Here is a 23543-nt window from a genome sequence, read left to right on the forward strand (position 1 = left end):
TATCACCATTTAAGCATATGGTCATATCTGCAATTAGACTAACAAGTCCTTTTACCTATATACTTCTCTTGTCCCGTTAATCTATGGACATAAATTTCATTTTAGAGCAGTGTCTAAAAATACCAATTGCTGATATATTTTACATTCTTGGATAAAAGAAAGGGAATTGGATAATCTTTTCATCATTGTATGACAATATGCTAACAACCTTTAAAAACAGTACCCTATTTATTAAAGAATATTGAAAAAGATGTCATAATCCCCTTAGAGACCTACTTCCTATGGTTTTCTAGAGCTTAGAGGTTAAAAGCACTATATGGAGCCAGGATGCCTATATTTGAATATAGGCTCCACCTACTAGCTATGTGACCTGAGACAACAACCTCTCTGTGCCTTAGTTTCCTTACCATTAGGATAAGAATAACAATATCTTCCTCATAGGATTTTATTGCAGATGAAATGAGTTAGTATTTTTGAACTGCTTAAAATAGTACCTAACATATAAACACTATAAAGTCTAATAAATAAACAAAATGGTAATATTCTGAAAGTGTTATGCCTACAAATGCAATTATAAGAATAAAAGACATATAAGTTAGAAAAATATAAGGGGCACCTGGCTGGTTCAATTGGTAAAGCATGCAATTCTCGATCTCAAGGTTATGAGTTTATGAGTTCAAGCCCCATGTTGGGTGTAGAGCTTATTAAAAAAAAAATTTACAAAATACTTGAAGGGGCGCCTGGGTGGTTCAGTCGATTAAGCATCCGACTCTTGGGACTCTTGGTTTCAGCTCAGGTCACGAGCTTGCAGTTTTGAGAATGAGCCCCCACCCCCCACCCCCCCCACCCCCCGTCTTGAAATCGAGCTCCCGTAGGGCTCCCGCACTGAGTGTGGAGTCTGCTTAAGATTCTCCTTCTCCTCTCCCTCTGCCCCCCTAGCCCCACTCACACACACGCACTCCCTCTCTCTCTCTAAAAAAAAAAAGAGAGAGAGAGAGAGAAAAGAAAAAGAAAAATATAAGTTAAGGCAATACCCTTCTCAACCGTCTCAAAATGTGGCCAATAAACAGGGAATATATGAGGGGCATCTGGGTGGCTCAGCTGGTTAATAGGCATCTGATTTCAGCTCAGGTCAGAATTTCAGGGTCCTGAGATCTAGCCCAGCTTCTGCTCGTCCCTCTTCTTTTACCCACCGACCCCTCACACCCTCACTCATGCACACTCTCTCTCTTAAATAAGTTTTAAAAATCTTTTAAAAAACGAGGAACTATATGAAGGCAGAAAACATGTAAATTTAGTGCTTAGAAAAATGTAAAAGAATTAAAAACTGTACCTTTGAGATAAATAAATACATTTGAAGTCTCTCACAAGGGATAGAAATTATTATGCTCTATTAAATACAAAAATAGTATTAAAAAACTAAAAAAAGCCAAAAAAATTGACATTTGAGAATTCAGAGACTAAATGTAGATATATAGGAAATACACAGCATTTTCCCCAAAATGATTCACTTTTTTTCTAGTTACTATTATCCATTAATTATTATCAGTAAATATCATTCTCATCAGTAATTATCAATACTAAGTATGAAATAAATAATTCTATAGAATAAGTTTAAGGTAAGAAGAATAGAATAATTATTTGAGTACTTACCATCCAGTTTTTTTTTTTACTTTCAGCTAGCCAGCATATAGTACATCATTAGTTTTTGATGTAGTGTTCAACGATTCATTAGTTGTGTATAACACCCAGTAAAAAAATCATTACTCTTACCCGTTTTATCTACTCTGTGTAGAAACAGAGTATCTTCCCAAACTCATGTTATTCACTCATCCCTAAATTTTATATTTATCATTTCCTTTACAGCTGTACTATATTTGTATTCTTATTACTTCATTTTGCATGTTCTTGAATTTTATATAAATAGAAACATGTTGTTGTATATTCTTCTATGATTTGTTTTTTCCCAACATTATATTCCTAAGATGGCCCAAGCTGCTGGGCATGGCTATAATTCATTCATTTTCAGACTTGTATAAACATTCCGTTGGATGAATACACCACTATTCATCTTACTACTGATAGATATTTGAGTTGTTTTTTGTTGTTTTGTTATTATAAATAAGACTATATTAACAACTATATACATCATCGGATCATCTATATAGAGGTTTCTTTAAGACATACTTAGGAAGAGAAATACTGGATCATAGTGTATGTGCATCTTCAACTTTAATAATGCCATTTTTTTTTCTGGTGGATGTACCAATTAACATTACCATCTGCACTGCCTAAGTGTTCCAGTTGCTCCATATTCACATGAACAGCAATACCATTTGGTCTTGAATTTTTGAGAATCTAGGAGGCATGAAATAACTTTTTCATTGTGTTTTTAATTTGCATTTCTCTGATTACATATGAGGTTGAATATCTTATAATGTGTTTACTGGTCAAATGAGTTTATTCTTTTATGAAGTGTACATTCAACTCCTTTACCCAGTTGTCTATTAAGTTGTTATCTTTAATACAATGTGTGGCAGATCTTTATATATGCTAAATACTAATCCTTAAAACTCTCTTTATGGTATCTATTGGTGAAATTATTAATTTTCATGAAGTCATATTTGCCAATCTTTTGTATTTTGTGTTTTATGTATTTTTATCTTATTCAAAGTCATGAAAACATTCTACTCTATTATCTCTAAAAAGTGTTAGCTTTACCATAACTATACAATTACCTTATAGATCTAGATCTATAATCCAGCCCAACTAATTTCTCTAAATAATATGAGATAATGGCCCAACTCAATTTTTTCCATTTAATTAACCAACTACCTCAGTTATTGAAAGAGCCATCCTATTTCCACTGACTGGCAATACAAGTGCCATTAAAGATCAAGTTTCTTTAATGAGTATCTTGCTATTATCCCTTGAATGTTTTAAAGAACTTGCTCTAACCTGTGTGGATTTGGTATTTTTCTTTGCAAGAATATTTTTCCTTTATGTTTTAAGACTTTTCAATTTTCTATTCCTTTTTGAGCTAATATGAGCTACTTTTTTCTAGGAATTTGTCCATTTGATATAAACTTTCAATATGCTAGCATAAAGATGATTCTTCCTGAAACATCTGTAGTAACATCCTCTTTTTCATTCCAGTTATTGCTTTGTGACTTCTCTTTTCCCTTGATTAATCTTGCTGACAGTTTTCAATTTTGTTAGTCTTTTCAAATAATCTATTTTTACCTGCACTCTTTCCTCTCTGATTTACTTTTATTTTCTATTTCATTAATTTGTATTTACTTTTTACTTCAATTGGGGGAGTATTCTTCTAGTCACTTCTAATTCTTAGGAATGCAATTTTTGTTTTTCAGCATTTATTCCTTCAATGTAAGCATTAAAGTCTATAAATTTCCATAAAGTATTAGTTTATCACATAAGTTCTGATATATGGTATTTTATTACTGTTAAATTATATTTTCTAATATTCCTTACAAGTATTTCTTTTACCCATGAGTTATTTGTAAACAATATATCTCAACTTCCAAACATACAGGAAAATTATGGTGCTAACTTACAGCTAATGTCATTGTAAACAGAGAATGTAGTATAATGCCAATCCATTTAAATTGTGAAAACTGGCTGTATTTGACCAGAATGCTATCACTTTTTGTAAATAGGTCTTATATGATCTTAAAGAATTTTTTAAAGTAAATTTTTATTTATTTATTTATTTATTTATTTATTTATTTATTTATTTTTAAAGATTTTATTGATTTATTTGACAGAGAGAGAGACAGCCAGCGAGAGAGGGAACACAAGCAGGGGAAGTGGGAGAGGAGGAAGCAGGCTCGCAGTGGAAGAGCCTGATGTGGGGCTCGATTCCAGAACTCTGGGATCACGCCCTGAGCCAAAGGCAGACGCTTAACGACTGAGCCACCCAGGCGCCCCAAAGTAATTTTTAAAAAGTATTCTGAGATTCAGTGTTTCCTAAATGTCCATTACAGCAAGGTTGTAATTCCTGCTTATTAAGTTCTTCCATATTTTTTTTTAATTTCTTTGCTTATTCCAATATTTACTAAGAAAGATTATTTTAAGTAATTCACAATGCTGATGAATTTGCCTGTTCCTTCTGTGGTCCTATTTTTTGCTTAATATATTTTCAAAGTGTATTATCAGGTACATACAAGTTTAGAATTATCATTGCTTTTATCATTATTTAGTGACCCTCACTCTCTAGGATAGTTTTTCCAAAAAGCCAACTTCAGATGATATTAATATAGCCACACAACACAACCTTTCTTTAGTAAGTCCTGTCAAGCGTATCTTTTTACATCCTATTTTCGAGTTTTCTATATCCTTTTTAAAGATATGTTTTTTATAAATAGTACATACCTAGATTGTGTTATTTTATCCAACCAACAATCAGCTTCTGTTAACTGGAGCATTTTGTCAGTTTACATGCACTGTAATTACTAATATATTTGCATCTATTACTAATCTTACTTTGTGCTTTCCACTTGTCTTTTTTCTGTTTCTCTTCTTTTCCTTCCTTTTTTTCTTTTTTAGATTATTTTTTCTCATTCTATTTCCCTCCTCTACTAATTTGAAAGATAGCCATACTATTTCTAGATTTTTATTTCTTATCTCAGAAATTTTAACATGAATACTTAACTTACCAAAGTCTACAGTTAATCAATAATTTTACCTTCCTCCCAGGTTTTATACAGTGTTTGTCTATACCTACCCATATTTACCATTTCCTGTGTTCTTTATCTTTACATCTCAGACCTTCCATCTGTAACCACTTTCTTCATCTGTGAGAATATGGTGATCAGAAACTCAGAGAACATGATGACAGAAGTATGACCACTACTGTTACCTGACTGCTGATTCAACCAAATACAGTAAGGGCAGATGGAAATCCCCAAGCTCTATACAACCCAGGTGAACAAGAATAAGATGGACGTTAGTGTGGCCATGAGACCTTAAAATAGCTAATACCTTGCTTCCCTCCCCACATGCTTAATATATTAGACTCTCAATATAATAGACACTCAAAGTCTGTCTTACTGCCCTGAACTATTTTTGCAGTTGGTACAGTAAAACTCCAAATCTATCTCTAATGAAAAACAAAAGGAGGAGGATGCTTCCCACTAAAAAAAAAAAAAAAAAAAAAGCTTGATGTGATGGAAATTAAAATTACATAGCATTTTATGACCATTAAGTTTGACTATTGTAACACATAATACATAAGACAAGGTAAGCATATAAATAAGGTAAAGGTATAAATGGATACAAGTAAAATGAGGCTACATTTTAAAGTTTAGATTAAGAACACTTAGTATATAACATACAGATCACAAAAGCCCCTTAACATACAAATTAGGTCACATGTAAAATATGGTGAGAAGAAATGAGTGAGAAAAATGGTGTATAAATAAGACACTTTTTTTACATAAAAATTATTAACTTAGAAGTTGAAGCATGTATTTCCCCAGCACTTGGGACTAAAAAAAGGCACTGTCTTTAATCTTTACATCTTGTAGCATAAAGTAACTCCCAAAAAAGCTTGAATTTTTTTGTTCAGTAAGAAAAACATATCAGGCCTACAGCTATTTTCAATGAGAAACACTCAGGAAAATAAAGTTTTATTTTATTTGGAATCTGAAGTTTCATGGATGCCTAGTTATTTCAGTGTAAACAATAAAACAGCCAGCCTACTTATTAGCCTCATTTAGCATAGGCAATCAGGTACTGGGATCATGCCAGCCAAGGAATGGCAAGGATTGTCTAACTGTATTTTATTAAATATCTGTAATAGAGAATGGATATCAAAGAATATATAGCAGGTTCCCAAGATGGAGTTCTACACAGAACCATTAATGAGTGCCAGAAATAACCCAGAAATTTATGAAGAAATAATAAACTCAAAGGATTTTACACGTTTGGAGAACCATCATTAATAGCAGTAAAACCATCTTAGTCCATAAGGACTGTAGGTATACAACACATTTATATAAGCTCTGATTTAATGATTGGGAAAGAGGAAAAAAAATGAAAACATAATTCTTTACAACAGTGCAGAGTTCAGAAATGCATAGCCAACTTGATGCATAAATTTTATTTTGTAACTTTTTAAAAATTTATTTAGATTCAATTAATTAACATATAATGTATTATTTGTTTCAGGAGTACAGGACTGTGATTCATCAGTCATATATAATACCCATTGCTCATTACAATACATACTCTCCCCAATGTCATAGATTTTAGCAACCAACTCTAACCAAGGCCACTTTTGTTTCTAGTAAAGGATGCTTTTTATTGATATTGATGATGATGGTAGAAGTGGTGTGATGGCAGCAACATTTTAGAGTAAGTACTACATGAATCTATTAGCATTGTATTATATATAAGCAAAAACTCAGAAAAGCAGGACAAATCAGCTTTTACCTTAATAGTTTTTCCCACTTTTAGCAAAGCATGTATACTCCTGAATTTTTAATCATTTAAAATTTAATACATAAGGAAAATAAGATGATGAACTATAGAATTATATTCAAGTCACTCCCTGCTTTAAGATCTTTGGCGATTCTTTAACACTTTCAAGACAGAATTCAATCATAGCAATATAAAGCTGTTTTTTTTTTTCATTTGTTTCCTATCTAATTCTCTCATGTTTAGCCATTCCTCCACTCACCCTACAGAGTTCAGCCAAACCTGTGACTTGCAGGTCCCACAATATATGTATGCGTGTGCATGTGCACATGCATGTGTGTGTGATATGCTTCTGCACATTCTATTCCCCTACCTGGAGTAATATATTCCACATTTTTACTAAGATAACCTACACACATCCTTTAATATTGGCCATCCCCCCATGCATATAGCATAGAATATCATCACATCAGTTATCAAACTATATTCTAAAGGTTTGTTTTCCTGGATTTTTTTCCCCCTCTGGTACACTGTAAACTCTTTAAAGCAAGAAACTGCATTTTTTCATCTTCAGAGTCTCATTGCCTAGCACACATTAATCCATCATATTCATTCTACAGATGAACAGATTTAGGCCAAATAAATTATTTTCCCAATGTCACAGGCCAATTAATGGCAGATTTAATATTAGACTAAGATTTCTGGCTAAGACTTCTATCTCCTAGTTCAATGCTCTTTCCATAAATATACCTACAGATACCAGATCAGAAGGAATTATGTCACTAGTATCTAGAATGTTCAAGGCAGATACAGAGCTAAATGGAATATAAAAAAATAAGTGCTTTAAAAACAAAAATAAAACACAAGTTAGTTATGATGGATTTTCAAGGAATAGGAATAGGTGATAAAAAGAAAAGTCAGAAAAATACTATCTTAAAAGAAAGAATTATGTGGGAGCTATTTCGGTGACATATATTTTACTCATAAATATGAGTAAGTAAATAAATGCATCTGTAATCAACTCATCAAAGTTCAAAGGAATTAAAACATTTTTTCTTTAATCATAACAAAATGAGGGGTAACGTATGTAGCTAAAAATCAGTAAGACCAAGCATTTATGCCAAGGTAATTGGCACAATAATAATTTATTTTAGCCAAGGTAAAAGGGGGTGTTAATGGGGGTAGCTTTATTTGGTTGTATAAGTTACCTTTTATTGGGCAAAAAAAGGTAAAGAGAGTAATATTCTAACTTAAGTGAAAAATCACCAACTTAAGAAGAATGGACTGAAAGGGATCAGAGAAAGCATTTCTGAAGAAGAAATATCTGAGATACATTCCTGTCCACCTTTCAAAATAGAGCAGAAAATATGAGGTAGGGAAAAAGGAAATATACTTCAGGTAGAAGGAACAAAAGTATATTCAAATGCATGGAGGGAAAAACAGCCTGTGGATATAGGAATCTATAGTTAAAAGGAGGAGGAAGCAAGTGGTCCACAGACAGAAGAAATAGCAGGGACAGGATCATAAATCTGGGCCTTATATGTCATGGAAAGAATCTTGGTTTTATCCAATAAGTTAATTAAGATCCAGAGAAGGCATCTGATTGGGAGAATTATTAAATCAGCTGGTTTTTACAAATATAATCTTGGCAGCAGCCTGCATGGCAAAGAAGAGTAGGGACAAACAATAGGCCAGTATAAGAGTACATGAGAAATGAAGATCCTAAAGCAATAGAGATAGGAATAGAGAGCAGGGGCGCCTGGGTGGCACAGCGGTTAAGCGTCTGCCTTCGGCTCAGGGCGTGATCCCAACGTTATGGGATCGAGCCCCACACTGGGCTCCTCCGCTATGAGCCCGCTTCTTCCTCTCCCACTCCCCCTGGTTGTGTTCCCTCTCTCGCAGGCTGTCTCTATCTCTGTCGAATAAATAAATAAAATCTTTGAAAAAATGGAGAGCAAAAGACTGATTTGAAACACATTCAGAATATAGGACTGGCAGATTTGGTAATCATCAGATTATGAGAGGGAAACCCCAGGTTTTAACTTGAGTGTAATACACTGGCGGTGGCACTGACAAGATCATGAATGAGAAGGAAAGTGAGACTCGGTGGGAAACTAATTTAAGTTCAAGTTTGGACTTGTGAAATTTGACAGTGCTGTGGAATATATATGGGGAAAAGTTGCACAGACAACTGTATGTACATTTGGAACTCAATCTAGTTCTGGCAAGAGAGAAAGATTCTGAAAACATTAGCATATAGGTGGGAGCTAAAACTAAAATAATTGGGTCAGACTTCTAGGTAGGGTATATTGAGTGAGAAGAGTCATATCAAAGAGAAAGAGGCTCTAAAACAAGAATGTTGGAAAAGATGAGAATTTAAGAAAAGAGTAAAAATGCAGAAACTAAGGAAGCAAAACCTTCCAGGAGATTCAACAATAACAAATATAGGAAAGTCAAGTAAGATAAAGGTTGAGAAAGGCTGGCAGGATTTGGAGGTCACTGGAGACCTTTACTACGAACAGTAAGGTGGAATCCTTATACAAGAAACTCAGAGACAGTTAAAGAAATGTTCATTTCAAAGGGATAAAATTATGTCTCTTAATGAATTCAAGATAAATGGTAGGTTTGAACAAATTCCCATGTAAAGATAAAAGCTATGGAATGTAAAAAAGAACTGGTATAATGCTAAACTCATTAAAACTGTGTAGGAAATAAGAGACCATGAAGATAACATTCACTACGGACACTATCTTTGGGCATCTTTCTCTGAAACTCTAGCTTCATTCAAGTATGTCTCTGTGAATTAAAAATGTGTCAAGGACATGAAAAATTCTGAAAACACTGACTAAGCACAACGTCACTGCTCTCAGTTTAAAAATGTATAAAACCAGGAAAGTAGGGTTTGTGTTTCTCTACAATCTTGAGCTCTGGTTCTTAGTTGGGTCCTAAATAATATTTTTAAAATACTCAAACAGAAATCCTCACACAGAATTTTGATTAGTATGACCGAGTTTTAGCCTCTTGTAAACTACTCAGGGCTACCTCAGGCAGGCTTGTTGATGAAGATCAAAACAGGGTAACAGACAAAAATTAACCTGACATGGATCATAGACTTAAATGTTAAAGCTGTAAACTTCTAAAAACGTAAGGGAAAAAAATCTTGGAATGGGCAAAGATTTCTTAAAACACAAAAAGCACAAAGCCTAAAAGAATAAATTATAAATTGGACTTCATCAAAATTTAAAACTTTTGGCACTTTGAAGATACCATTAAGAAAATCAGAAGATAAGCCACAGAAAGGAAAAAAATACTTTAAATACCTATCACTAAAAAAGAATTTGGATCCTGAATATACGAAGAACCCTTACATCCTGATAATAAAAAGATGAGCAACCCAATTAAAAATGTGCAAATGACTGGAACAGACATTTCATAAAAGAAAATACACAAATGACCAATAAGTACATCAAAAAGATACTCAAACATCATTATACTGAGTTCCAAATTAAAGCCAAAAGAATACTATGACGTAGCTATTAGAATAGTTAAAATTAAAAACATGGACAAATGTTTATGAGGACTGGAACAACTAGAACTTTCATACATTGTAAAATGTAAAATGTTACAAACACTTTAGAAATCAGATCATCAGTGTCTTACAAAGTCAAGCACGTACCTACTATATGACCCAGCAATTCAAATCTTGGGTATTTACCCAAAGGAAACGTAAGCATATATCCACATGAAAATTTGTATGTAAATGTTCACAGCAGCTTTATTCTATACCAAAACCCAGAAACAACCTAAATATTTTGCCCACTGTAGGTGAATGGATAAACAAATTGTGATATAGTCATGCAATGGAATGCTACTTAGCAATACAAAAGGAATGAACTACTGATACATACAATAACATGGATGAATCTTGAAAACATCACATGAGTAAAAGAAGGCAGGCAAAAGAGTACATACTGTATGATTCTGTTTATAGAAACGGTAAGAGTAAAACTAACCTCTACGAATCAAAAATAGATCATTGGTTGCTTGGGCCAGACTAGGCGAAGACTGAGGTGAGGTACAAGAGAACTTTCTGGGATGATGGAAATGTTCTATAACTTAACTGTGGTGGTGATTACACATGCATGTAAGTATGTGAAAAGTCATCAAAATGTAAATGCATAATGACGTATGTAAATTATACCTCAATAAAGTTTATTCACACACACACAAAATGGCACAACTTCAACTTTTATGAGTGCTGTGATCTATGCCACAAGAACATACTATGTGTTAAGAATACATCCAACCATATTCTTTAAAATATTCCCAACTAAGTGAATGAATCTGCATGAAATTCTATGGACTGCACACTCCTTAGGGTATTCAAATACAGACTATAACGTTTGGCTTCTTTGGGCTTGGGTTCTTTGTGATATGCAACAGAATAGCATGGGGACATTATCCTTAAAGTTCATGTCCTTATTAGATATAAAAGTAATATGGTAAGGTCTCCCTCAATATAATACCCCTTAAAGTGTCCAAGGCAGACTTCCTCAATCTGAAAGACATATCACAAATAGCATTAAGATACTATTCTACTACTGATTTAACAAACAGCCTTGTTCTTGGGGCCAGAACAACTAAGCACTGTTTAAGGTCAAAGTTATAGAAACAATGAATAAATTTTATAACCACATCCTTTTGGATTGAAGTTATTTAAGAGTGAATATTGGACAAGAGGATAAGAAATTTGTCAGTTGATGGAAAATATATTTAAAACAAATAAACTTAATCTAATAATGTAAGTAAAATTTTAAACAAATATAAAGCACAGTGCTTTATACTCCTCATTTAACCTTCCCAACTCTGAAATTATCATACCCATTTTACACATGGGGATATTCAAGCATAGGGAGACTAAGTAACTTGGTAAAGGTGACTCAGCTAGTAAATGACAGGATAACCCACACTCTTAACCACTCTGTTTCCCTTAAGAAATAAATGAAGGAAGGAAGGAAGGAAGGAAGGAAGGAAGGAAGGAAGGAAGGGAGGAGAAGGGAAAGGAGGGAAGGGAGGGAAGGAAGGAAAGGAAGGGAGGAAGGAAGGAATTCTATATTCAAAAGGTGAATGCCAGATGCATTAAATATTTAAATATGAAAGGTAAAATTACAGAACTATTAGAAGAAAACATAGGAAAATATCTTTGCAATTTGTTGATCAGAAGGACTTTTTAATGCCCACAAAATAAAAAATTTTAAGTACATTAAAATCAAGGATCCATGTACCACTGTCAAAATCAACACATGGTGACACACTGGGAAAATATCTGCCATGTCTAAAACCACCAAGGGATTACTATCTCAGATAGAGGATTCTGGGAAGCCAACAAAAAATGGAAACCCAACCAAAAAGAAGGGCAAAGGGTATGAATGGCCCAGACATGAGAAGGCAAACACAAACAATTAGCAAGGATATGAAGAAAATGATCAACCTCCCTGGTAAACAGAGAAACGTATCACAACAACCAAACCATAAGATTCCATTTAACAACACTTACATTAGCAAAATGTAGGACATTCTACAACATCAAATGCTGGCAAAACTGGGAAAAAGTAAAAATTTGTATACAATTTTTGTGAGGGTAAAAATTGGTGTAGCCATTTCAGAAATAATCTGGCATAATTTAGTGATATTAAATACATGACTAATCTATTACACAGCAATACCACACCTGGATATATATACCCAGAAAAACTCTTTCCACAGCCATTAGCAACATGTATGAAGATGTTTATTACAAAATTATTTGTACTCAAGAATTGGAATCAATCTGGGCATCCATCATTAGGAGAACTGATAATTTGTGCTACATACAAACCATGAAATGTTAGAATCAATGAACTAAATGTACATAGAGCAACATGAACAGATATCAAACAATGCTTAATGAAGAAAGTAAAATATATAGCGAAATAGCAGTTATATAGATGTAAACCACACAAATAACATTATTTTACAAGGATAGAGGCATAACCACGAATATATATAAAACATAAGATTGGGTGCAAGTGAGGGTTGGGCAAGAGTTGAGACTGGGAATTAAAAGGAAAAATTATAATCCAAATAATGAGTGTATGCCTCTAAACAATACAAACCTAACTTTGTTATCTGAAATGTTTTAAGTGATACAGTTACGTCAACTATTAAATTTGATAAAGTTATGCAAATGGTTAAGACATCCCTTTTTCTGGGATGACTGACTATTCCTTACAGTACATCTTGGTCTTAACCATGATAAATTTGAAAATTCATGGCATTCAGTTCTTCCTGGTTGCCGTCATAAACATGCTCGAATGGCCTAAAAAAAAGGAATACTGAGCTTAAAGCTGTAACCTAGTCAAGCTAACTAGTAAAAGGAACTTGGCAAAGTCATTTTACTTCCCTGAATGTTTGCTTATCTGAAAAAACAAATTTGAATGATTCTCTAAATCTCTCCAGCTCTGAAATTATTTGTTTTCCTAATACTTATTCATATGGAATTATTTTCTCTCTCCCCCAACAGTTTACTCCAACCCCCACCAAAAAACAACAATAAAAACAAGAAAACCAAAAAAAAAAAAAAACAAAACAAAAAAAACAAAACAAGATCAAAAGATACTTAAAAAAGTGATGTAGCAATAGGAATGAATAACAACTTAGCTTCTCAAGGTAGAAAGGAGAAAACACTAGAGATACAGTGATTTTCACAGCCTTTTCAAGTATGTAACGCAGAGTATTTCAGCCCAAGTTCAATCTACTCCTTGAAGGATTTACCACATGTCACTATTACCTCTTCTAAAACGTAAGTTAAAGTCTCTCGTGGAGTTTCTACTTGAACGCCCTAAACTTCAGCTTATCTGTATCAGTTTTCAGATAAAAAAATATGATCTCTAAAAATCCCTTCCATAATAAACATGTAAGACTCCAACAGAAAAATGAATTTTTAAATTAACAAACTAGTCATACTCTGAGCATCTAACAAAAAAGAAAGCATTCAATTAGAAGTGTGGATTAAATAGGGATTAATGACCTTAAGAGTAAGGAAAATTAGAATATATCATAGGTTGGTGACGATGGACAACTGAGATATCTAAAAAACAATGGTATCACATATTATAAAAAGAAAATTGAAACCAGAATATTAAAAATATCTAAAAACCAAAATTAAGATATTTACAATACCTAAAAATTTGAAACTATATTTTAAAGGGGAAAATAGAAGACTTGCAATATTCTTAGAATACAACAATAAACATGAGAAATCGACATCGTTTGCTTATTTATCTCCCATTCACATTTAATTTTAAATATGGATGGGGGAGGGGGGAGGGGAGTGGGAATTAAGAGGTCACAAAACATCTGTTACTAATAATTCCAGCACAGATGTAGTTGTTACTGCAAAAGCGACGAAGTTGTTCCCAGGCTGCCATACTACAAGGTCTCCTACCAACAGCCATAGTTTATACTCAAAGTCCATGTATCAAGTCTCAATAAATACATAAAGTTGATTATGAAGAGAATTGTCGATATGGACAGATACATGCCATCCCTATAAATATAGTAGGCATGTATTAAATAACAGGAAGATGTTTGAAGAAATAAATGAGATAAAGATAACTTTTAAGAGAATGAAAAAATAATAACATTTCATAGCTATAATACAAGTGTAGACTTACACTTGGCTGTTTCTGCTTTACCTTTTGGAATCTTTCAATTTGTCTACATCTAAATAATATACTTCAAAATGTTTTAACAAAATTAATGAACTGAGTTCTAAATATTAAAATTTTTTCTCTGAAAACAATCGTAAGGGAGATTTTGCTTATTAGAGAACACTGTTATGTTTAAGTGCTACAGAATCTTTTCAAGCAACCCAGTTCCATGTTAACAAGCAGTATAACCCACCATCAAGGTTAAAAATCTAGACATGCTCATATACACCACACTGAAAATTTTTATTAGTTAAAATTGATGTCCTAAGAATGCTTCCTCTAAGAATACAATTCTGTAAACACTATCCCATCCAAAGCAAAGATTATTTCCTAAAGCAAAGCATGTATAATAGATTACATTTTAATTGAGGTTACTAAAAACTTGTTTTATTAGGTGTATATCCATTAATCTTCTTTCAATTTACATCTAGTTTAATGATATTTTACTAATAATATGTACAAAATATAGCCTTCTAAAAAGTGTTTGTAAAAATATTTTATTTCCTAGCCATGGTACTTTTCTAGTTTAAGATTTTTAAAATTTTCTTTCAACAATGAACTTTTATTCTAGCTTCTATCTCTACTGGAGAGGAACAGACATTTCCCCACGAATTAGTGATCATGCTGCAAACATTAAGAAGCCTTTTCCAATCCCATATACCATTCTACAATTTCATCAAGTCCTCTAACCTTTCATTACACTTTTACATATTAATGCATATCTTCTTCCAACATCTACATGATTTTTCTTCCTCTCTACTACAATTCAATACAGGTAGTTGTGAGTAGTTAACAATATAATTCCACATGATGTTGCATCTGTGTTTACATATGGCTCTAATCACATGCTAAAAAGTAATTTATACAGGGGAAAGCAAAAAAGGAGAAAAAAAACAAAAACCCAATTATGGGAAATGATTATGTTATTTTTAAAGTATCATTTCCAATTTGATAGAACTTTCTCACTTCTCGCCATATGCTTCGAAGCAACTAAAATTGCAAACAGAGGGTACAAACTTTCAAAAATACTATAGAAAGAAAAAATAATGAAATATTCCATATGCTTTTACGTAAAGCTCATCTTAACAAATGACTGATGCTTTTCCATTTATAAGATACTTTAAGTTTTGCTTCATGCCACAATCATATATGTTATGGCTTTGTGGTAAATTTCTCCAGTTCACAAAAGTAGTAAGTGAATCGCCTACTTACTACTGAGCTCTAGGAATTAAGTGAACACCAAATTCAAGAAACATCTGTCAGGAAGTGTAAAACTGTATTTATATGTACACACACACACTCTTGAAAAACCATGACACCCTAAAATGAGAAATTCACACAGGCTTACCTGGTAATTCAGGTAAGTCCTACTTAATTCAAGAGAAACAGTATTACTATTGCATTATGATACTGCTGTTGGTGCATTTATAGAAACACCATTAAAAATAATTAGAGAAATAAATATTTCTAACATTTGACCTAACAAAAGGCTTCCAAAAGTTTACAGTTATATTAATGTAATTATATGGACACACAACAAAAATATATTATTAAATACATCAAGTCTCATGCAATTATTTATATGTGAAAGTTATAATACCAACTTACACAGTATGAAAAGAATTCATGAATACAAACATACAATAATTATCAAACTACAGACACTTTTTTGCTCCATTTAAAACATCAAAACAAACTTGTATTTCTTAATTTACAATTGATAAATATAAAATTTATACACTACCTAATTCTGATTCTTAACTAGAAGGGAAAGGAAAAAATAAAATCTAAAAATCACTAACATCTGAGTGACTGCTGGTTAAAACCTTCTTTAGTTGTTGTCTGCCCAACCCATGTATAGTTTAAGTTTACATAAGTTACGGGAACATAATTAGACAGAATTAACAATCAATTAATTGCATTTTTTCTTAACCATATTTAAGTTTGCATCTTTTAAACACCTAAAATACATGTTTTCAGGGAATCTTACAATGAATAAAAAAGGTTAAAAAGTATAGTAAATATGCAAGATAAATACGGGCCAATCATTACATATTCTTTTCCAAACCTAACAACATATAAACAAACTTAAAAAAAAAAAAGCAGCAATACAACTGGTCTAAAGCAAGACTAAATTGATAGCAATATCAATCTCAGTATTTAAAAAGCTCAAATTTATAAAATTGTTCAAGTTAAAACACTTCTACTTCTTTCCATCGTAGCAGATTAGAAAATGCTTATGCCTAATTCACCCAGGGCTAGTTTTAAGTAACACTAAGACCCAGAATTACACCAAAGGTCCCTATTAATGCAGAGGTCCCAATCAACAGGAGATAGAGAGACTTATGGTGTTACTACACCAATAATCATTTTTGTTAGCATCCTCTACTGGTGGTTTCCAAAGACAGCAAGTGGAAATGGTGCAAATGACAGAAAAATATGTACCTGCTATTCCATTTAAAGTGAATTAATCAGCATATGGTCATTAGTAGCTAGAGCACATTTCTCTCCCCCTCTCCAAAATGCATACGTACTTACATATGAAAACCACACAGAGTAGAAGTGGAAAATTAGAAGACATATTTTTAAAATACAACAAAGCATTGCATTACAAAAGGTAAAAATCGATTTTACGCAATTCTAATGCCACTCCTTCACAGATGACTAACATCATCACCATAAAGTTACTACCTAATGTTTGATGTTTTAGCCAAGCCTTGCTCAATTGGTTTACCCGTCAAGTTACATTACTTGATTCTCCCATTAATATACTACCCTGCAGGTATATTCTAGAAAGGAAATTAAAATGTTTTACTGGAGGCTTAGCAGTAAAATCTGCATATCTTATTTCCAAATGAACAAAAAAATTATTTACATATAAATAACAATATAAAGTATCTCTATGACTATCGCCCACTGTACACATCACTTATTCCCCCATTAAAAAGATTTAAGAGTTAACATTTTTCATGCAATTCTCTCCAATAAACAACTGCAACTTAAATATGACTGCGTTGCTAAGAAATATTAACCAGCACCTATTCTGAGGTTTCACAACACAATGGCATATAACTTCATTTTTAATTTGCAAATTATAACGCTTAATCAAATAGCAGGGCTGTAATCATCGGCAATGGATGAAATGCATTTGAGAACAAAAAGAAATACAAGGACAGAGCCAAAAGTGATGAAAATGGAAGATACCTGTAGTAGTACGGTGCTATCTTAAACACCTTTTGTTTTCGGAGAGTAATGCATACTGCAGACAAGACATTTTGTGCTAAACAGCCCAAATCTGTTTTTCTAATATTAAACACAAAGGAAAAACACTGACAGCAAGCGTGGTAAATAAATCCCTCCCTTGAGAATGAAAGCAGCAGACAGGAGGGGGCTGACATACATGCAGGAGAAAACTAAACACCATCTTTTTTCTACCTGCACAAGTTGCCATTTGCTGCAGCGATCGAGAACCTCTTTTTCCTGTTGATTTCAAGTACCTTTCAGGATAGCTTTTTTCCCCTTAAGTCATCTGTTGATATGCCTTATGAGTGTAATATTCATATCACAGGATCTTTAGGAGAAAAATCCATTCTTTCCTGTTCAGGTAAACATGTTTACAGCAGCTGCACAGACGCTGGGTGGTTCAGACTCACATGTCACACACATGTCGTCAGCAACAAGAAAAGCCCCTTTCTCTGGCGATGAACATTTTAAATAAGGTAAAAAGCGAGCAGCCCTTTCCGAACCAACTTACCTTTCATAAAGCCACATCAGCAACAGTGGCAACAGCTCAATATAGCACACTATTTGACGCTAAAACAGGAAATTAAAATTGCAATAACCTATGCTCCGCTCCTTGCTGTAACAAGTCATCTCTCCACAATGACGATACCAAATACTAGTTATCAATCATAACTAACAGACGTCTTTAAAACGCAAATGTTTATTTTAATAACTAAAATCATTCATGAAAGCAGTGATTTTAATGTCGGCTCAAATATATTAAAAATATTTTTACGATTGGAAGGAAACATCTTGAAACAGCTTAAAATCTTCGTATCTGCTTCTAGACAGGAAATCCCACACAAAATCTAAAATTGCCAGGAAAGGTTACAAAACCTCGCGTTTCGCATCCCAGAGGGGAGGGAGAAAGGGAGCCTGGAGGGGGTGGGGCGGGGGGAGCGCGCGAGAGTTTTTACTTAAACACGTATTTCCTCATTTTCTGGAAGAAACTGCGATCCCATTATAGGCGCATTTATTTCCCTACAGTTAAAAACTCGTTTTAAAAATAACGTAGGAACCAAAACGAGCCCCTCGGTCCGAAATGTACATGTAATTCCTTATATAGACTCGGCTGCAGCCAGCGGCAGGGCCGTTGCCGCCCATTATTATACAAACAGGTACCGGGCCGGCGCGGGCGGGGTACCTCGCCCCGCGCTCCCGCCGCCCCCGGGCGGAGAAGTCTCGCCCCTCTCGCCACAGGAACTGTCCAGACAATAACAATCAGCAGACATTTCGCTGCTGAACAAGAGGGAGAGAAAGCACAGAATCGCCCCCAAGATAAGCAGAAATACAATCAACTTACAACGTCTCTCCAAACTGGAAAAGGCGACTGTGCAACAACAACCACATGTTCGGGTCTCGCTCTCTCTTGCTGTCTCTCTCTTTCTCTTATTTATTTTTTTTAACTCTCACGCCAGGCAGAGGGGTGTGTATTGCCCCGGCACATCAGCACAAATCAATAAACACTGCAGCTGCTGCGAGAGCAGCAGACCCGTGCGTCCGTCGGTCCGTCTGCCCCCTCCCCCACCCTCCTTCCACCCGAGACCGAGAGCGCCATCCAAGCTCCATTATCCGGCTTCAGCGCTCCGTGTGTCCGGCCCAGGTAACAACTTCCCCAAAAACCGAAAGAGAAAAATGAGAGGCGTAAGCAAAGAACCCCATCCCAGCGCGGAGAAGGAGTCTCCCCCGGGGAGGGGGGATCTGTCTGTGGTGCTTCCCTGTCTCTAAGACCAGGTAACAACTCCACAAACACACCCGCTGCCCAGCTCGCCGCCATCCACAGATCTCCCACAGCAGCAAGTAGGTGCCCGCTCCTGCCCCGTCTCCCCTGCCGCCCCGCCAGCTCCCCGTGGACCTCACTCGCGGGGCTCGCCTGGGCGTCCCCAGCCGGGGGCCCAGGGCACAGTGGCCGGAGGCGCGGGGGAGGAGGGGCGCTTAGGGACCCGCGCCTCCGCTCCGCTAATCCCCATTCCGCGAGCGCGCCTCGCCGGCCGGTCACAACTTTACCGCCGCCGGCCGAGCCCGGTCCGCCAGCGGCGCGCACCGCCGGCGCCCGCGCACACGCGCGCACGGACAACACGCAGCCCGCGGCCGCCGCGTCCCGCCGCCGCCGCCCGCCGCGCGCCCGCAGCCCGGCCCGGCCCGAGCCGCGGGGCCCGAGCGACGGCGCTGGCCGGGGCCGCGGCGCGCGGAAGCCACTTTGCACGGTCAGCGCCGGCCACAAGTTTGTTCCTCGGCTCCTGGGGGCCTCCGCGCTGAGGGAGAATTACGCGGAGGGGGCTGAGAGGAGGGGGAGAGGGGAGGCGCCGAGGGGCAAAAGAGTGGGGAAAAGTGCGAAAAGAAGCAACAGCCGCTCCACCCGGGACCAGAAAAGTGGCCGGCCGCGTCCCGGCCGCCCGCCCTGCGCCGGGGATGCGGCGGCTAACGGTCCAAGGAGGCGGCAGGGGCGGCAGGAGCCGCTAGGCGGAGAGAGACCAGGTAAGAGACATAACGGTTCAGGGAGAGCGAGCGGCCGCGGCGCGGCTCCGGCAGCGGCAGCAGCGGAGGGGGGCAGAGAGCACTACTTTCTACTTTCCCACTCCACTTTGCCCGTCCCTGCCCCGGCCGCCCCCAGCCCGGCTCGCCCCCCTCACCCCCGGGGGCGCCCCGGCTGCCCGGCTCCCCCTGACTCCGCCGCTCCCCGGTCCCCTCCGCCACTCACCGTTATTGCGCCGCGGGTTCGCCTGCTTTCTGCGCTTACACCTGGGGCCATCCGCCATGATCCTCTCGCTTGTGTCTAAATGCTCGAGTCACCTCCTCCCCCTCCCTCCCCCTTCCCCCCCACCCCTCCGCCTCCACCCCTCCCCCCTCCCCACCGCACCTGGTTTACGACACTCGCGGCTTTACGACATCACCTTCCTTACACCTAGAGCCGCTCGCTCTACGGCCGGAACCTTGTTGCTAGGGAGAGGACGGTTTGCGGCAACCGTAGAAGCAGCTGAGTTTGAATTGACGGGAGAGGGAAAAGTTTCCCTCAGGTGTCGTGGGATGGGGGAGGGGGCCGTTGGGAAACTGTGGGGACGTGGTCAGAAGGGCGGCAGGCAGTCGGAGTGAGAAAGGTAAAATAGGAGGCTCAGCGGCGTTTTGCTTGTGAACTGGCCACACCCGCCGCGCCTGCCTGGGGCACGGTCGGGTCTGGCTGATTGCTCTCAGGACCCTGTGCCCTCAGAGCTGCCCCTCGCAGTGACCGGAGCAACCTGTCCTCCCGCTTGGTCGAGGTTGGGTTCCGCTCCCACACAGCGTGTGTTCTGTCAGCGCATCCTGGGGCGCGGGAGAGGGTCGTGTTCCGGGCTACCCGGGGAGTTCCCGAGAGTAGAGGGAGGGCGGGTTCGGGGAGCGGTAGGGACTGATTTGGGAAGCTCGGCCTCTGACGGCGAGGACACGCGGCGTCACGGAAGAGGCTACCTGACGCCGCAGTTCTGACTCCCTTCCCTTACGCGGACGCACGGTTTTCCCCCAAGCGAACCGGGATGGGAAGTGACTTCAATTAGATAGAACTTCAGCTGGACCGAAAGAGAGGCGAGAAGTTCCGCTTGCAGGCAACACCGGCGGTAAAGCGGAATGAGTAATACCCACACGGCCCCTGTCTCACTTCCTCATCCGCACCAGGCTCTCACCTGCTGTCACCTCGGCCTCCCCCGCCCCGCCGCGGTGCTCTGGGCCCTCCTCCCTGCTTCCCCTTAGAGTAGACGGACGAGATGGGAGGCGCTGAGACATAGAGTTAAGGTACTAACAGGCCATGATTTACTACCCAAATGGGCAGTTGATCGCTGAATAGGACCTTAAGGCGAGAAACAACGGCAGACAAACGTGGTCTTTGAAATTGATAGATTGCTGATCTTATCTCAAGTCTCTGACTTTATACAAGTTTGGGGATTTCTGAAAGACCATATAGATAACACTACAAATAGTGAGCAAGTCAAGTCTTCAGTATTCAGTAGGATTTAGCTTTCCCTTCCTCCCCTCCCTCCAGCCCGTTCAGATGAGGACATGTCTTTGGTACCAGTTTTATAGAATAAATGTGCTGTATTTCAAATAACTTAGTTGTAAATTAACAATGTAAAAGTTACTGATAGAGAAATGGAGAAAACTGAAGTGTGACATAGAGTATTAGAAATAGCACAGTAAAGTCGCCCAGCACAGTGCTGTCACATAGTAGGTGATCAATAAATTTGTCTATAATTTTAGCCATACCTATGGCAAGATTATTATAATAAAATCATCTTTTAAAAACTCTAGAATTTTAGAAGACCCATTAATAATGTCTTCAAACCTTTCAACTGAAATAAATTTACATCTGAAGTCTGGTAATTTAAAATTAGAAACTTTAATCCTGAATATAGATGAAAATTTTCTCTTCCACATATTCTTTGGCATTTTGAGAAGTGAATGCATTATTTATTAGTGCATGAAATGTGACTGTAAATATTCTTTGCTATACATTATGTCTATATATCTACTCATCCTCAATGCCAAAACTAGAATCATTACTCTTAATGATCATTTTAAGTACAGGCAGTCCTCAATTTCCTTAACGCCATGTTAACTGAACTTGTGTATGTCAGAACCAGAACCATGCCCATGTTTTGCTTGGTTCAAGCAGTAATTTTTTCCTGCCTCCTAAAAGCTGTACAGTGTTCTTCAATTGCCTTCTGAATCCAGCGATTCCTCCCACCACACACAACTTTTTTATAGCTACCCTAATTTCCAGTCGAAAGGGGGGGAAAATACTTTCTAAGTAGAAAGTGTGTGGTTTTACCTACTCTTAAACTTAGGAAGTATTTCTCATGTCCTCTTCTCTTTCTGAAGTGTCGGTCCTATTAAGCTTCCTTCAATATTCAGCCTCACCTTAAAATCAAAGAGACAAAGGGACAAGTAGGTAGTTATTGTCTTCCTTACTTTCATGGTTACCGGTTTAGTTAGCTTGGGCTAGACTTTTTTTGTTGTTCATTTCTGTGCCCTCAGAACCTAGTGGAGTACCTAGTTACATAGTAGATGCTCAGTAGGGAAATATTTCTTAAATTAATATTCTTGACCTTTCCTATATAAACTGAAAATTGTTTGTCTGCCTTCATCACATTAGTTGTTAGGAACAGTTGAAATCATGGATGTAAAAGCTGATTACTGTCATTTATATCCTGCCTTATTTTGAAACTAATTGATCTTGATTTTAGTGTCTTCATAATGGTTTTCCCCAAATGATTAACTGTGCTCACTCCCGTTTTAAATATGCATTGGTAATATTATTGATACCCTAAATCCTCTATAATACAAAATTTCCGTTTTTTAAAATCCTGGAATAATGATATATATTACAAATTGAATATTTTATTAATACATTTTGTTCACTGTAACATTCCCAAAATTGTTGAAATCTAGACTGAAAAGAAAGCAGACAACAGTATATCTCGGAATAAATTGCTATTTTATGCATATGTGATGGTTGCTCCTTATCTCTTAAATGTAACTAAAGAATTGGAAAAAATCTTTAGAATAAATTTAGAAAAGGAAGAGCTTTATTAAAATTTAGCTTTATTTAAAATTTTAGGTTCATTTAAATCAACCATGGTCAGGATACTAGTAAGAGTTTAACATGTATCTTATATCATTAATTTTAGTTATTATAGTGTCATTATACAATATATATTCAATATATATGCTCCTAATTTAAGTGTAAATGAAATGTTAATATTCTGCTTCTAGTGTGCACTGGGATTGCATGTGCTGAAAGAGGTATTCTGGTAAAAATGAATTAATACAATATTTTTTAAATTTATAGGGAAAATGTAAATGGGAAGAGTATTCAATACTGAGGTTTTTTCCTATAAATTTTTCATAAACCCTTTGCACCTGCTGTTTGCTTTCCATGTACAATTCATGTATAAGTTAGGATAAAATTTGACATAAAATTATTTTGAATTTAAAATGTAGATATTTCATGGTGTTCTATATCGAGCATATTATTTTCACATACCTCACTTCCTGAACACATTTGCAAAGTATAACTTTTAATATGATTCTATAATCTTCATC

General features: G+C 36.8%; 1 protein-coding gene across 7 annotated transcripts in view; it reads right to left on the bottom strand.

Annotated features, from left to right (window-relative positions):
• The window catches only part of ZEB1 (zinc finger E-box binding homeobox 1), a 181583-nt gene extending 161285 nt beyond the window's left edge, over nucleotides 1-20298 (bottom strand). For 3 of the 7 annotated variants that reach the window (XM_057304735.1, XM_057304734.1, XM_057304736.1), the window contains exon 1: nucleotides 20173-20258. Coding sequence is in view for 2 of the 7 variants with exons in the window: in XM_026483484.4 (XP_026339269.3) it covers nucleotides 20173-20230 (58 nt within the window). In the remaining 5 variants the exon portion in view is untranslated. Of the gene's footprint in view, nucleotides 1-18774; nucleotides 18873-20172 lie in introns of those variants that run through there. The other 4 variants (XM_026483484.4, XM_026483485.4, XM_057304737.1 and 1 more) reach the window with 4 other exon arrangements.
• Nucleotides 20299-23543: the final 3245 nt, after the last annotated feature.

Source organism: Ursus arctos, unplaced genomic scaffold (assembly GCF_023065955.2).
Source record: "Ursus arctos isolate Adak ecotype North America unplaced genomic scaffold, UrsArc2.0 scaffold_30, whole genome shotgun sequence".
Classification (NCBI taxonomy): domain Eukaryota; kingdom Metazoa; phylum Chordata; class Mammalia; order Carnivora; family Ursidae; genus Ursus; species Ursus arctos.